Source organism: Aotus nancymaae, unplaced genomic scaffold (assembly GCF_030222135.1).
Source record: "Aotus nancymaae isolate 86718 unplaced genomic scaffold, 86718_ANA_hifiasm-v0.15.2.pri h1tg000062l, whole genome shotgun sequence".
In the NCBI taxonomy this organism is placed as follows: domain Eukaryota; kingdom Metazoa; phylum Chordata; class Mammalia; order Primates; family Aotidae; genus Aotus; species Aotus nancymaae.
Window position 1 is genome coordinate 33,096,216 of NW_026988476.1, and position 14,290 is coordinate 33,110,505.

Sequence of the window (14,290 nt, forward strand, 5' to 3'; positions counted from 1 at the left end):
CCAGCCTAGCCAACATGGTGAAACTCCATCTCTACTAAAAAATAAAAAAATTAGCCGGGTGTAGTGGCGTGCACTTGTCGTCCCAGCTACTTAGGGGACTGAGGCAGGAGAATCGCTTGAACTCATGAGGCGCAAGTTGCAGTGAGCCGAAATCATGCCACTGCACTCCAGCCTCAGCAACAGAGCAAGACTCCATCTCAGAAAATAAATAAATTAATTAAATTAAATAATTCCGTGGCATTTACTGCATTTACAATGTTGTGTCACCACCACCACTATTCTTGTTTGAAAACATTTGTCTGATTGTCCTCACCAAAATTAATACATATATCAAGAATGAGAAAAATGTTAACTATCAAACTATGTTCTACTCATCCTCTTCCCTTCCCTCATATCCTGGGGGTCAAAGAGGCTAGGCGACTAACACATTTTTTAGGAAAGAAAGAAAAAAAAAATCAACAAAATTTCCTTTATCCCAATTTTCTCTTGAATAGTAATAATCTCTTTACACATATTTAAATCTCACAACATCAAACTTAAGTTGATTTGGACTCCAGTAACCAAGAGACAAAAGAAATAACAGATGTACAAGGGTTACCCATTAAGAATAATATGTACAAGTTTGATATATGATGAAAAAAGTAGAGAACTTAATAAAACTGGAGGACTGAATATACACATATTCAGAAATCCCATTAAGTAATGGTGAAGAGATTTTTCTTAAGCACAAAATTTTGAGAAAAAGAGAACAGAAGAAAAGATAACTGCAAAAAAATTCTGGAAAAGGTAATCTATTTAGCCGAAGAGTGAAAGTTGAATTCCTATGCCAGCAGTGGAGAAAGCCAAGAAACAACCAGTCATACCACAGTTCAACTCCTATATCCTCACCCTGCCCCTCCTCTGCCCTGGAGAGAGTAAAATCAACTGTCCCAGGACTGGCAGACAAGAGGCATGGTTATCAGGAAATACAATACTGAAAATAGGGAGATTAAATGAAAATCTATATATTGAATGAAACCTGCACCTGCCTCCCAACCCCCTCCCACCCAAAGCCTTCTTCCATTAACAGATTTCTAGTACATTGGTAGCCAGGTCTGTACCCTGTAAACAGAAGATGAGACATTCTCCTAGGCCATCTGACCAGACCAAGATAAATCATGATACTGACATTATGGGACTCCCAATAAAATGTCCCAGCAGATCACATTATAGCAAATTTCAAAAACAACAAGACCCAACCACCAGCTCAGAACTATCAATCATCTTTCTGATATTTCACTCTTGAACGTCAGCAAATAATCAAAGATTACCAGACATCTGAAGAAAGCTTCTAATTTGAAAGAGATCAGAACAAACAAAACTAAAGCCCATCTGGAAGAAATAATGACTATTCCAGAGAGGAGAAAACTGTTATTAATATTGTTACAGAGATAAGACAGCATATCCATAAAGTAAGACAAATGCTATTAAAATATATATATATATTATATTCTGAAAAAAAAATTTAGAAATTAAAAACCCAAGAGTAGAAATTAGCAACTAAGAGAAGAATTAAAAATAGTTGAACTGGGCAGTTGCACCTGTAGGTACACATAAGAGAAATAAAACCATGTTTACATACAAACTTGTCCATAACTGTACATAGCAGCATTATTTACAACAGCCAAAAGGGGAAACAACCCAAATGTCCATCAGTTGATGAATCAATGAGTAACTATGGTATATATAAACACAATGGTATTATTCAGCAATAAAAAGGAATGAAATTCTTTTTTTCTTTGTATTTTTTATAGACAAGTATAGATCAACAGAAAAAAAATGAATGAAAATCTGATACATGCTACAACATAGGTGAGCCTTGAAAATGTTATGCTAAATGAAAGAAGTCATTCACAAAGGCTATATATTTTATAATTCCATTTATATGAAATGTCCAGAATGAGCAAATCTATAGAGACAGAAAGTGACTGGTGGTCTCTAAGGGCCAAAAGAAATATGAGTGTTATTGGGCATGAGTTTTGGGAAGGTGATGAAACTATTCTAAAATTAGATCATGGTGATGGTTGCACAACTCTGTGCATATATTTTAAAAAAACATTGGATTGTGCACTTTAAATGGGTAAACTGAATGGTATGTGAATTACATCACAATATAGCCACTGTTTAATGATTGAATAAATCAGCCAGAAAGTTGAACAAAAAGAGAGAGAGATGATTGAAAGTAGGAGACAACATAAAATTAGAAGACTATTACAGGAGTTTCAACATCCAAACAACGGATAGTCCATTAAAAAAAAAAGAGAACAGACAAAACAAAGGGAAAAAATTAAAGAAATAAATTTATTTGAATGGAAGGACCTGAGTTTCTAAATTGAGAGGGCCTACCAAGTACCCTATACAATGAATGAAAATAGACCTATCCCAAAGGTCTGGAAATTTCAGAACACTGGAATCAAAGAGAAAATCATGCAAGATTCCAGTAAAGAAAAAACAGATCACCTATTAAAAGTCAAGATCAGACTGCCTTCACACTGTTTTGTTTTTTGTTGTTATTTTGGTTTCGTTTTTGTTTTTTTTGGCAGAAACAGGGTCTGGCCATGTTGCCCAGGCTGGTCTCAAACTCCTGGCCTCAAGTGCTCCTCCCACTTCAGCCTCCCAAAATGCTAAGATTACAGGCATTAGCCACCACGGCTGGCTTGGCCTCACACTTCTCAACAGCAGCACTGGAAGTTGAAAGAAAATAGAGCAATGCCTTCAAAATCTTTAAAGGAAAATTATTTCCAATCTAGAACTCTATACTCCTGTAAACTACAAATCAAGTGTGATAGCAGAATATGTGACAGCAGAATAAAGGTTACTAAACAATGTCCCCCATCAAAATGAAGGAGTAAACCAAGCAAGAAGACATGAAGCTCAAGAGGTAACCAACAAAGACAAGCAAGTAGAATCTCCAAGAACGACAGTGAAGGGAGGTAACAGTTATGCACTAAGCACAGAAGGGAACAGTACAGATTAGAAATCAGGAGGGTCCAAAAGTGGTTTCTACAAAAAAAATGAAACAGAAAGTCTAAGTCTCCTCAACATCCTGAAAGAAGTTTCTGACAATTGGTGGAGAGTCTAGGGTTGATTTAATGAGAGTCAAAGAAAACTAAACAAATAAAGACATTTACAATTTTAGAGAACATAAATTATACAAACATGAAAAAATAATAATGTCATAGGCTCTGCTGTAATTGTTTACATAGTAATAAAGTAATATCATAGTGATATTAAACTCAGTAATGATCTAATATCATTACATAGTATCATATGATAATAAACTCAGTAATGATCTAAACCAAATTAAGATATAACTATACTTGGAAAATGGCTAAAATTTTTTTATGAAAATAGACTGGGCACGGTAGTCCACACCTGCGATCCCAGCATTTTGGGAGGCTGAGGCAGGAGGTCTGCTTGAACCCAGGAGTTCAAGACCACCCTGGGCAACAGAGTGAGGTCCTAGCTCTACAAAAAACTTTTAATTAGCCATGTGTGGTAGTGTGTGCCAGCAGTCCTAGCTACTCAGGAGGCTGAGGTGGGAGGATGGCTTGAGCACAGGAGTTCAAGGTGACAGTGAGCTGTGACTGCTCCACTGCACTCCAGTCTGGGCAACAGGGCAAGACCCTGCACCTAAGAACAAAAAATATAATCATGCTATGTAGCATTATACCAAAAGAAAAAGCATAAAGAACCAAAAGTAGTTATCTTTGGGTAGGAAGAGGCCTTGTTTTAACTGTCTTATTTTTGGCTTTTACAAATGCTTAAGTAAAATCAAACCTTTAACTTAAAAGCTATGTTGAAAAGGTATTTTTTTTTTCTTTTGAGACAAGGTCTCACTCTGTTGCTCAAACTGAGTGCTATGGCATGATCACTGCTCACTGCAGCCTCAACTTCCTGGACTCAAGCAATTCTCCAGCCTCAGCCTCCAGAGTAGCTGAGACTATAGGCACATATCACCACTCCCAGCCAATTTTTGACTATTTGTAGAGACAAGGTCTCATTATGTTGCCCAAGCTGTTCTCAAACTCTTGGGCTCATGTGATCCTCCTGGCTTAGCCTCCCAAAGTGCTGGGATTATGAGGTGTGGGAGACTGTGCCTGGCCTACTAAAGGTATTCTTTTTTTGTTTTTTTTGTTTCGTTTTGTTTTGTTTTTGAGACAGTCTCGCTCTGTCACTCAGGCTGGAGTGCAGTGGCGCACCTTCCGGGTTCAAGCAATTCTCCTGCCTCAGTCTCCTGAGTAGTTGGATTACAGGTGCCTGCCACCACGCACAGCTAATTTTTCTATTTTCAATAGAGACAGGGTTTCACCATCTTGGTCAGGCTGGTCTTGAACTCCTGACCTCATGATCCACCTGCCTTGGCCTCCCGAAGTCCTGGGATTACAGGCGTGGGCCACCGCACTCGGCTTTGGTATTCTTGAGAAGACTTTTTAAGAGGCATGGACTGCACTGGCTGGCTTAGGCATCTTAGAAAATATGAGTTCAAAGAAACCTGACTAGAGTCATCTTAGGTTCCAAGAATCTCTGAAGTATGTTCAGAATCACTCATTTGTCTCAAATTTTCATTGCTGGTTTTTTAGCTGTTTCTGAAAGTCTTTGGTAAATGTTGCAAACAGAGCGATTCCTTCAATAGTACCTTGTTTTTCAAAACATCCATTCTCCCTTTGTGGCCAGACATTATGTCCACACCCACCAAGGGTAGGAACACCTTTCCAAAGACCATAAAAGTCTTGTTTGGTCACTGATAAACATCTGATAACCATTCTCTTTAAATTAGTGCTGGAAAATTCTTCTCAGTGCTCTGCGTCAGTGCTTATAGCTCATCCTTAAATTCTTTCTTTATTTTTTTTGAGACAGGGTCTCACTCTGTCATCCAGGCTGCAGTGCAGTGCAGTGGAATGATCTCAGCTCACTGTAACCTCCACTTCCTGGGTTCAAGCGCTTCTCCTGCCTCAGCCTTCTAAGTAGCTAGTACTACAGGTGCATGCCGCCATGCCTGGCTAATTTTTGTATTTTTTGGTAGATACTGGGTTTCACTGTGCTGGCCAGGCTGCTCTCAAACTCCTGGCCTCAAGTGATCTGCCTGTCTTGGCCTCTCAAAGTGCTGGGATTATAGGTGTGAACCACTGCACCCAGCCTAGCTCATCCTTAAATTCTGTTATCTCTTCTGAACTATATATGTTAATTTATAATTTTTTTTTTTTTTTGAGATTGGGGTCTTGCTATTTTGCCCAAGCTGTTCTCAAACTCCTAGGTCCAAATGCTCCTCCTATCTCAATCTCCTGAGCAGCTGAGATTATAGGCATGCCCACCACACCCAGCTACATTCACATATAACTTAGACAAATAAAAGCTAAAGAAGGCCAGGCATGGTAACCCACACCTATAATCTCAATACACTGGGAAGCTGGGACAGTAGGATTGCTTGAGCTCAAGAGTTTGAGAACAACCCTGGCAACACAGTGAGACCCCATCTCTATAAGAAAAATTAAGAAATTAGTTGGGCATGGTGGCACATGCCTGTAGTTCCAGCTACTTGGGAGGCTGGGGTGGGAGGATCACTTGAGACTGGAAAGTCAAGGCTCGCCACTGCACTCCAGCTTGGGCAACAGACCAAGATCCTGATTCAATTAACAACGATAAAGAAAAAAGCTAAAGAAAATGATGTGTGGTTTGAACATCCGTTTTACCTATAGGTAACCTTGTTTTCAACCCTTTCACTGTCAGCAACAGCTACCCTTATGTAGCATTTATCAAGTGCAAGGCACTATTCTAGGCATTTTATACATATTAACGCAATCTTCATAACTATCCTATGAGGTAGACAGTATCGATATCCTCACCATTTGACTGATAAGCAAACTAAGATTCAATTTCAATTGGTCAAAAAGGTAGTAATGAAAGAGCCAGGAGTGAGTCCAGGAAGTTCTGACTCTAGAGTCCTCATTCTTAACAATGCCACCAAACTGCTTCTAATGAACTGCATAAAATGAAGTCCTTCAACAAAACAAGTTTTGAAACTCCAGAAAACAAATCAATTTATTTCTTCCTACTGTCCTCTCCTCACTTAAGTTATGGCACAGTACATTACTATTCATTGTCAAATTTTACTTTTAAATATAAACTCCTGTTACAACACCTGCAAACTGAAATGTGTAAAATAAGCTCTCCCAATAAAACTACAATAATTCCCACACTTAAGGTCTTATAAGAATAGGTATTTAGATTGAACATATAAAATAGTCATTTAGATTTAAGGATTTTCAACTCACTATGAAACCTGTATTTCATTTCTTTAAATATTTAAATTTAAAATTATACAAATTAAAAGTTAAGTTTTCCCTTCCTTTTAGAAGAAAACACACATTGGAAAACTAAAAACCATCTTGATACCCTAAGTATAGGAATGATCCTATACTGAGATCACATCCATTTAGAGAAATAATACACAACTTTTGAAAGGATAAGTGAAGACAATGTAGCACTGAGAATTATTATGACACAATGTTAAATGGAAAAATAAAATTAAAATTGTGCTATATAAACATCTTTTTTAAAAAACATAAGCATGTGGGAGCACATATCATCAGGACCTCCTGAGGATGTGTCATGGGCAAAAAAATTTAGTATTAAAAAAAAAAACATGACTGGGTGCAATGGCTCATTCCTGTAATCCCAGCACTTTGGGAGGCCGAGGCAGGCAGATCATGAGGTCAAAAGATCAAGACCATCCTGGCCAACATGGTGAAACAGTGTCTCTAATAAAATACAAAAATTCGGTGGCTCAAGCCTGTAATCCCAGCACTTTGGGAGGCCGAGGCGGGTGGATCACGAGGTCAAGAGATCGAGACCATCCTGGTCAACATGGTGAAACCCCGTCTCTACTAATACAAAAAATTAGTTGGGCACAGTGGCGCGTGCCTGTAATCCCAGCTACTCAGGAGACTGAGGCAGGAGAATTGCCTGAACCCAGGAAGCGGAGATTGCGGTGAGCCGAGATCGCGCCATTGCGCTCCAGCCTGGGTATCAAGAGCGAAACTCCGTCTCAAAAAAAAAAAAAAAAAATACAAAAATTAGCTGGGTGTGGTGCCATACACCTACAGTCCCAGCTACTCAATAGGCTGAGGCAGGAGAATAGCTTGAACCCAGGAGGCAGAGGTTGCAGTGAGCTGAGATTGCATCACTTCACTCCATCCTAGCGACAGAGTGAGACTCCCTGCCAAAATATATATAGCAACAGTTGTGTTAAGGTAGAATAATGATTTAAGTCCCTTTCCAATTTTGCAGTAACATTTTCAAAAAGTTTAAAGACACTGTAAAAAGTTTAAACATTAAAAAAAATCAAGATGTTAAGTGACTCTGGAAATGTTCTAAAACTGCTTTGTGATGACAGCTCCACAACTCTGTAAATTCACTAAAAGATCACAATACTATACATTTAAAATGTGAATTTTACGGTCTGTAAATTATACCCCAATAATGCTGTTTTTAAAAAATATATTAGGAGAAACAACTGTTTTTACAATACTCACATGAGAAAACTGAGGCTGGGATGGGATAGGAAGTGACCCAGGAGTGAAGATTGGTGTGCTCTGAGATACTGGTGTTGAAGCTTGTGGTGATACAGTGGGCTCAGGTGGGAGAGGGGGGTTTTGTAACTCCACTGGTTCACTTTGAAGTTTCTTCTGAAAAGGTTCTCCTCCTTCTTCAGATAACATTGACATGTCCATTGGCTTATCTGATTTAAAACAGGAAAAACAAATTGAGAAATATCACTCATCAGTATTACTCATGTTCCAACATCACTAAGAACAATTACATTACAGAAATTTTCACTCTAAAACAATAATGATGTAATTTTCACAAAAGCTGACAGAATAGAATATTGGGTCCTAGCAATCTAGCAATACTTCCTTTGGTTGGCAGAGCAGTCCAAGCTCCTATTTTTAGGTACAGATTAAAACTGATGCATCTGGGGCTACCCACCCATTCATAAGAAATATTAAACTAACTTGGCTCCTTTCCTGATTTTATAGCTCAGTTTTTCACATTTCAGGCAGAAAAGCCCAAACTACTGGTACTTAATTTAACCATCATATATTCTACCATGGGCCTTGAAAGACAATGAACTTGTCACCACTCTAAGTAAATACAGTATCTATAATTCATATTTATGAACTCATTATATTTACATTAACAATTGCTAAGTGCAGAGAGATGGATGCCTATACAAATACAGATGAAGGAAAAAAACCTATCAATGCCAATCAGCACTGATTTATCAAAGAACTAAGAGAAGACACTAATCCTGACACAAATTAGGAGGGAACACACACAAAAAACACAAAACACTGCTTTCCCATAGTGTACTACCACCGTAGGCTATCAGGACCTTGCTTGGAGTCAGCCTAGCTAGCTAAGTATTTGATTCATCATTTTTATCCTCTATCTTACAACTTGACCCCAACCAGGCTTCCTCTAGATCACTACAAACTACTTATAACATTTATCTTTTCCCCATAATTCACATTGATTCTACCAGCTACCCAAACCACAATCTCAATATCCATCCTTGCTGCTTACCTTAGCCTCAATCTTACCACTCTACACCTAATTTGGGATCTGGTGCTACAGGCCTTTAATATACTACCACAGCTGTGCTAAGTATTTTTATTGTACCTTTTGAACTTTCTGGCCATGACAAAGCACATTGAAAACCTGCTTATAGGAACTCATATAAAAAAGGCTTTAGGTTAATAATCTAAGAGAAAAGCAAAAAAAAAAAAACAAAAAAAAAAACAAATACAAAAGGCACATATAGTTTCACAAACACTGATGCACATATTAAGCAGCTGCATTAAATCTAAAATATAACTGACAAGGGAAAATATACTGTTACATAGAAAAAGAAATCTGAGTCATATAAATGATGCCAATTATGTAAAAATAGTTTATATTTATGCACTGAAAACTGAAATATATCCAACGATATTAGTTGTAACTATAGCAGGCTTATAGTACCACAGGTGATTTTTATTTTCATTAATTTCCTATATACTTAACAAACTTTCTACAATAAATATTAATTGTTTACAATGAGGGAGAAAGCTTTTTTTTTTTTTTTTTGAGACAGGGTCTCACTCTGTTGCCCAGGCTAGAGTGCAGTGGTGGGAACTTGGCTCACTGCAACCTCCACCTCCTGGGTCCAACTGATTCTCCCACCTCAGCCTCCTGAGTAGCTGGGATTACAGGTGCCCATCACCATGTCCAGCTAGTTTTTTTGTATTTTTAGTAGAGATAGGGTTTCACCATGGTGGCCAGGCTGGTCTCGAACTCCTGACCGCAGGTGATCTGCCCACCTTGGCCTCCCAAAGTGCTGGGATTACAGGCGTGAGCCACTGCCCTCAGCCTGAGAAAGCATATTTAATATAATTATTTTTATATTTTTTCAATGTTCACACTACAGAAAAGGAACTGTTCTAAGAATTAACCAAACTTAACTTGTATTACCAGGGTTTTTACAGAATTAATTCACCTAATCATGTTATGCTAATCATATTATGCTTAGATTAGTATTAGTCCATTTGGATACCTACCAAACATTTTAAGAAAACAGCCAGAGACAAACTTTGTAGCAGAAGAAGGTCTAAGGTCAAATTCTATCACTGATAAATTACATGTGAAAACCTGTTAAATATGTCTATGTTTTACATTATTCAAGAACAGAGAAAGGATATAACAGGAGGCATATACATGACAGATAATGGGACAGGTTCTGGAGGCAGTTGCCTGAGTTCAAATCTGCTTCTACATCTCATTAGTTGCAAAATCTTTCTATGCCTCCATTTCCTCATCTGTAAAATGGGGATAAAAAATAACACCTCCTTCTTAGGATGTCTGTGAGGATTCAATGAGAAAAACCACATAAATGCACCTAGAACAATGCCTTGCATATACTAAGTGCTCAATAAATAAAAATAAAACTATTATATTATTACTTATATATGAAAGAGGGAAAAGATGAAAATCAGGAATTTGTTAGAAAAAGTTTTGTAGGAATCATAGAAATTTAGAAACATCTTCAATGACTGGATAGGAGACTAGGGCAGAGCAAAAGAAGCTTAAATAATGAGATAAATTAGGTAAGTAAAAAGGAAAGCTTTCTTGCAAATAAAGTAATATAAAATCTCTAAGTCTTCAAAGGAGTAAATGAATGAAGTTAAAATTTTTACCACCTACTCTTAATCACTCTTATGCTAAAACTATTTTAATAATAGCAAAAATAACCTATAAGGACCACAAGAAACAACTGTTGGTTCCTTCTTACCAAAAATATGTTTACATGCTGCTAGAAACAACTAGGCCATTAGTAATAAGCCCAGTTTTTCCCCATACTAACTCATTTAAGTCAACTTTAAAAACAAAAATTCTTCCTCCAGAGCCTTTTTAAAAATTGAGTCAACAATACACAGAAATCTCAACAGAATTAGTACTAGAAAAGTAAAGAATGGGGGATGGGGTTAGACAAAAAAAAGAAAGAAAGAAGAACAAAGAACTGAGGACAGCACTTTACAATAGGCCATATCCCTAAAGGTTAGGCAGACATGAGTCCTACTGAATTGTGTGGGTCACAAGCATTCTAAAGTACAAAGAAACAGTACATTTTGCAAGGCAGAAGAAGTGTTGCTCCTATTCTAATCTGAGATCAACAGACAGATCAAGAGAGCTCACCTTGTCTCCCTTCTTGCTCTGTGGGACTGCTAGGAACGATAAAAGGAGTAGATCGGAAAGCATCAGGGGAAGGAGCAACAAGATCTGAGGAATTCCTTTATATAAAGAGAGAATCACAGGTTATTTTACCATAGCCACAGTTTTGCATTTCTGTATTTGTTTTTACTTTTTAATAGGAAAAAATATCTAAGGCATTCAGATAAATACTTATCAGCACTTCTCCCAAACAGCGAGGCTGGCGGAAGAACCACAAATACTTCAATAACTATTTCCCACACCAGATATTTCTATTCTAAAATAAGAACTTTTTCAAAAAGAGAGCAAGGGAAAACTGAATGATCAGACACAAGGACATCATGACTGAAAAGAAAATGAGCAGTGCTAGGAAATAAATAAATTTGCAGATTAAAGACATAAAAAAATTATTCCATTTTTTGCCTAACAGACAGACCACGGATATTTTCATTAGAAAACAAAGCTAAAACTAAACAAACAAACAAAAAAACAAGGACACCTCTTTGCCCTAACACAGAGATAAAGAAATCCAACTACTATCAACTATAACAACCTATTCTCCACCCTCTGCTATTAAATGAGAAGAACTGCAAGTAAAACAAAGGAGCAGAATGCTTGTTTTGGAGGTATAACATTTTCTAAATAACTGTGCCTTTTCTTTCTTAGTCAAACCTTTGCGCTACTATTACAAAATTTTCAAATGGGAAAACAGATTTACCTGCCTTCAACAGTTTACTATGTTCTCATCCCCAAAGCTCTAAAGCCTAGGTTCTACCTTTTAATTTCAAAAAGAATTCTAGAGTACCAGGCAATTTTAGCTCTTTCAGCCTTAGCCTAAGACGCTCAGGCACATATTGCCTTGGCATAAGCTATTTTAGGCTTACTTACGTGGAAAGACTCTCCTGAACAAGGGACCGCTGACCAGAGAGCTGCAGGAGATGAAGAGTGGTGGCAGGTGTAGAAGCCAAAGAACACCCACCTTCCTCCCTTGAAGGAGTAGAGTAACCATCAGAAGCTACTGAAAAAAAGAAATTCAGTTGCATTTACTTCTCAGATTGACAGTACTGAGCTGCCAAAAACCATTCAGTACTACAAAGAGTAATATCCAAATTTCCAACCATGTTCCAAAAGGGCAAAAATTGTTTTCTAATTATACTACAACTAATGGAATACCACAATGGCCCAAATCTTGAGTGAACATTAACCACCATCCCCACATGTGCTTCCTGAATAAAGAATTGATAAAGAGTTCCTTAGTACTTTCTGTCATGATCTAAGCTTAGAGATTAAAAGCCAGAATCCCGGCCGGGCGTGTTGGCTCACGTCTGTAATCCCAGCACATTGGGAGGCTGAGGCGGGTGGATCACATGAGGTCAGAAGTTCAAGACCTGGACTGGCCAACTTGGTGAAGCCCTGTCTCTACTAAAAATACAAAAATTAGCCAGGCATGGTGGCAGATGCCTATAATCCCAGCTACTTGGGAGACTGAGGCAGAACTGCTTGAACCTGGTAGGGTGACAGAGTGAGACTCCATCTCAAAAAAAAAATTAATTTTTTTTAAAAAGCCAAAATCTTTATACTTCTGCTTAGCTGCTCTTCTTTCTTGGGATGCCTCTATTAAAAAATAGCAAACAAGCCTTTTATTCCAAGGTCTTCCTCAGGTCAAGTCAAGCTCATGCCATGATACAGATGTGAGAAGTCAAAACAATGCACATGACACCTGATGTTATAAATGCAGCAGTTTTCATGAATTGGGCCTCCTCAAATGAAATAGAAAAGACTAATGCATTAGTAACAGAATTTATGACCACCCATTACTGATTTATACTGTGAAGAGTCTCCTATTGGTCCCTTCCCCTTAGCAATAGACGGAGTATCAACTGTATCAATCCCAGTATAAAATAATTGCTTAAATAAAACCTTACAACTTTAGTAAGACACCAATAAAGGTTTCTTGGTGACCCTCTGAATGTCTTGCACAGCAACCTACAACACAACATAGTAAAGGAATATAGCCTTCTTCCTTTCCCTCCTTACAACCAACATAATGTATTTTTCTGGTCATTAACTCAGGCTTTCTGGCTCTCTGAGGCTGTGGAATGAAAGATTGGTAGAGGCTAAAGAAGTGTGAAACAAATTAAATTCTTTTAAGTTTTATGTCCTTTCTGCTAGATTTTAACTTCCTATCTGTGTCAGATGAACTAATAAACAGATTAAGTTAGTAAACTGTTACCCAGATGAATATGAAAAACCTAAGCGTAATGATCATATTTAAGATTTGAAGACGTACTAGCCATTTTAAAAGAAAATAGTTAATATCCGTAATACTAAAGTTACTGCATTCGCTATTCTTCAGTATCTCATTTCCAAAAGAGAGAAAATCATGTCAAAATATTGAATGGAAATTATTCCCAAAAAGCCCTTCTCACTAATTAACTAGAAATGTATTTTCCTTCTATGGAAGGAAACAAGTCTGCAAACCTATACAATGCTTTATACTTAACCAGTAGCCTCAGACTAAAATAAAAGTTTAGATCTTTGTAGAATAGCTGTAACAACAAATCACTCTTGGTACCTGTTTTATTGCTCTGGTCAAACAAGTCTTCCTGAGTTGACAAAACCTCAGGTTCTGGTGACTTCTGAATCTGCAGTCCACATTCCATAAGTTCTTGTGCAGACATCTGTTCTTTTGTTTCCACAGCAGCAAGAGACACTTTGGGGCTAAAAGGCATGTCCTCTGACCTAGGAAATTCATATCACCAGGAGAAAAAGTTGCTAAGTTCAAATGATTTCATCTTTTAACTAAAAAGCTTTTCCTGTTTTGTTTTTCTTTAATAATTTCAAAAATTCCAACGGCTCTAATCTATATAATTATCTACTAAAAAGGAAGTAAACTACTCTTTGTAGTGACACAAAGTCCTCAGCCCATTTCAAAACCTGTCTCACTCTCTCACACAGCCAATACCTGTCTTCAACTCTGCTCAATACCATGCTGCAGGCTTTCTAAGACTTCTGATGAGTGACTTGGGGGATTTTTGTTACATATACTGTTATCCAGAGCTGTAGGAAGAATTCTGATCCAGACCACAACAATGCCAGTAAGGAGAACAGTCCAAACTAAGACGTTCCATGGAAAGTGTTTGATGTGAATTATCCTCTGTACTAGTGCAACACACATCTTCTGCTGACCTTTTCCCCAAATACTAACACATGTAAGACATTCATCCCTGGTCCCTTTCCAGAGACTTATGAGGTTCACCTGTTCTACCACTCCCCAGGATAAACAGAATAGCATAACTAGCTGGAAGGTAGCATCTAAAAGAAAAGCCTAAAAAGTCACTGTTATGCCAAGTGTTTTATGCTAGAAAGACAATTTCTCTTGATATTCAACTTTGCTTAGGACAACCCCTCCCCACTCTTTCTATTAAAGGAATTAATAAAACAATACTGACTGTTTATTTATCCCCTTCCCCAAACTGGAAGCATTGCAGTTTTCCTCAGC

General features: G+C 37.6%; 1 protein-coding gene across 6 annotated transcripts in view; it reads right to left on the reverse strand.

The window, feature by feature from the left end:
* Window positions 1-14,290, reverse strand: part of TP53BP1 (tumor protein p53 binding protein 1) — a 119,365-nt gene that overhangs the window by 64,160 nt on the left and 40,915 nt on the right. For 5 of the 6 annotated variants that reach the window (XM_012442205.3, XM_012442206.2, XM_012442208.2 and 2 more), the window contains 4 exons: window positions 13,364-13,530; window positions 11,677-11,806; window positions 10,774-10,868; window positions 7,575-7,780 (listed from right to left, as the gene is read on the reverse strand). In XM_012442205.3, the coding sequence (XP_012297628.2) occupies window positions 7,575-7,780; window positions 10,774-10,868; window positions 11,677-11,806; window positions 13,364-13,530 (598 nt within the window). The remainder of the gene's footprint in view (window positions 1-7,574; window positions 7,781-10,773; window positions 10,869-11,676; window positions 11,807-13,363; window positions 13,531-14,290) is intronic. The other variant, XM_012442207.2, reaches the window with a different exon arrangement.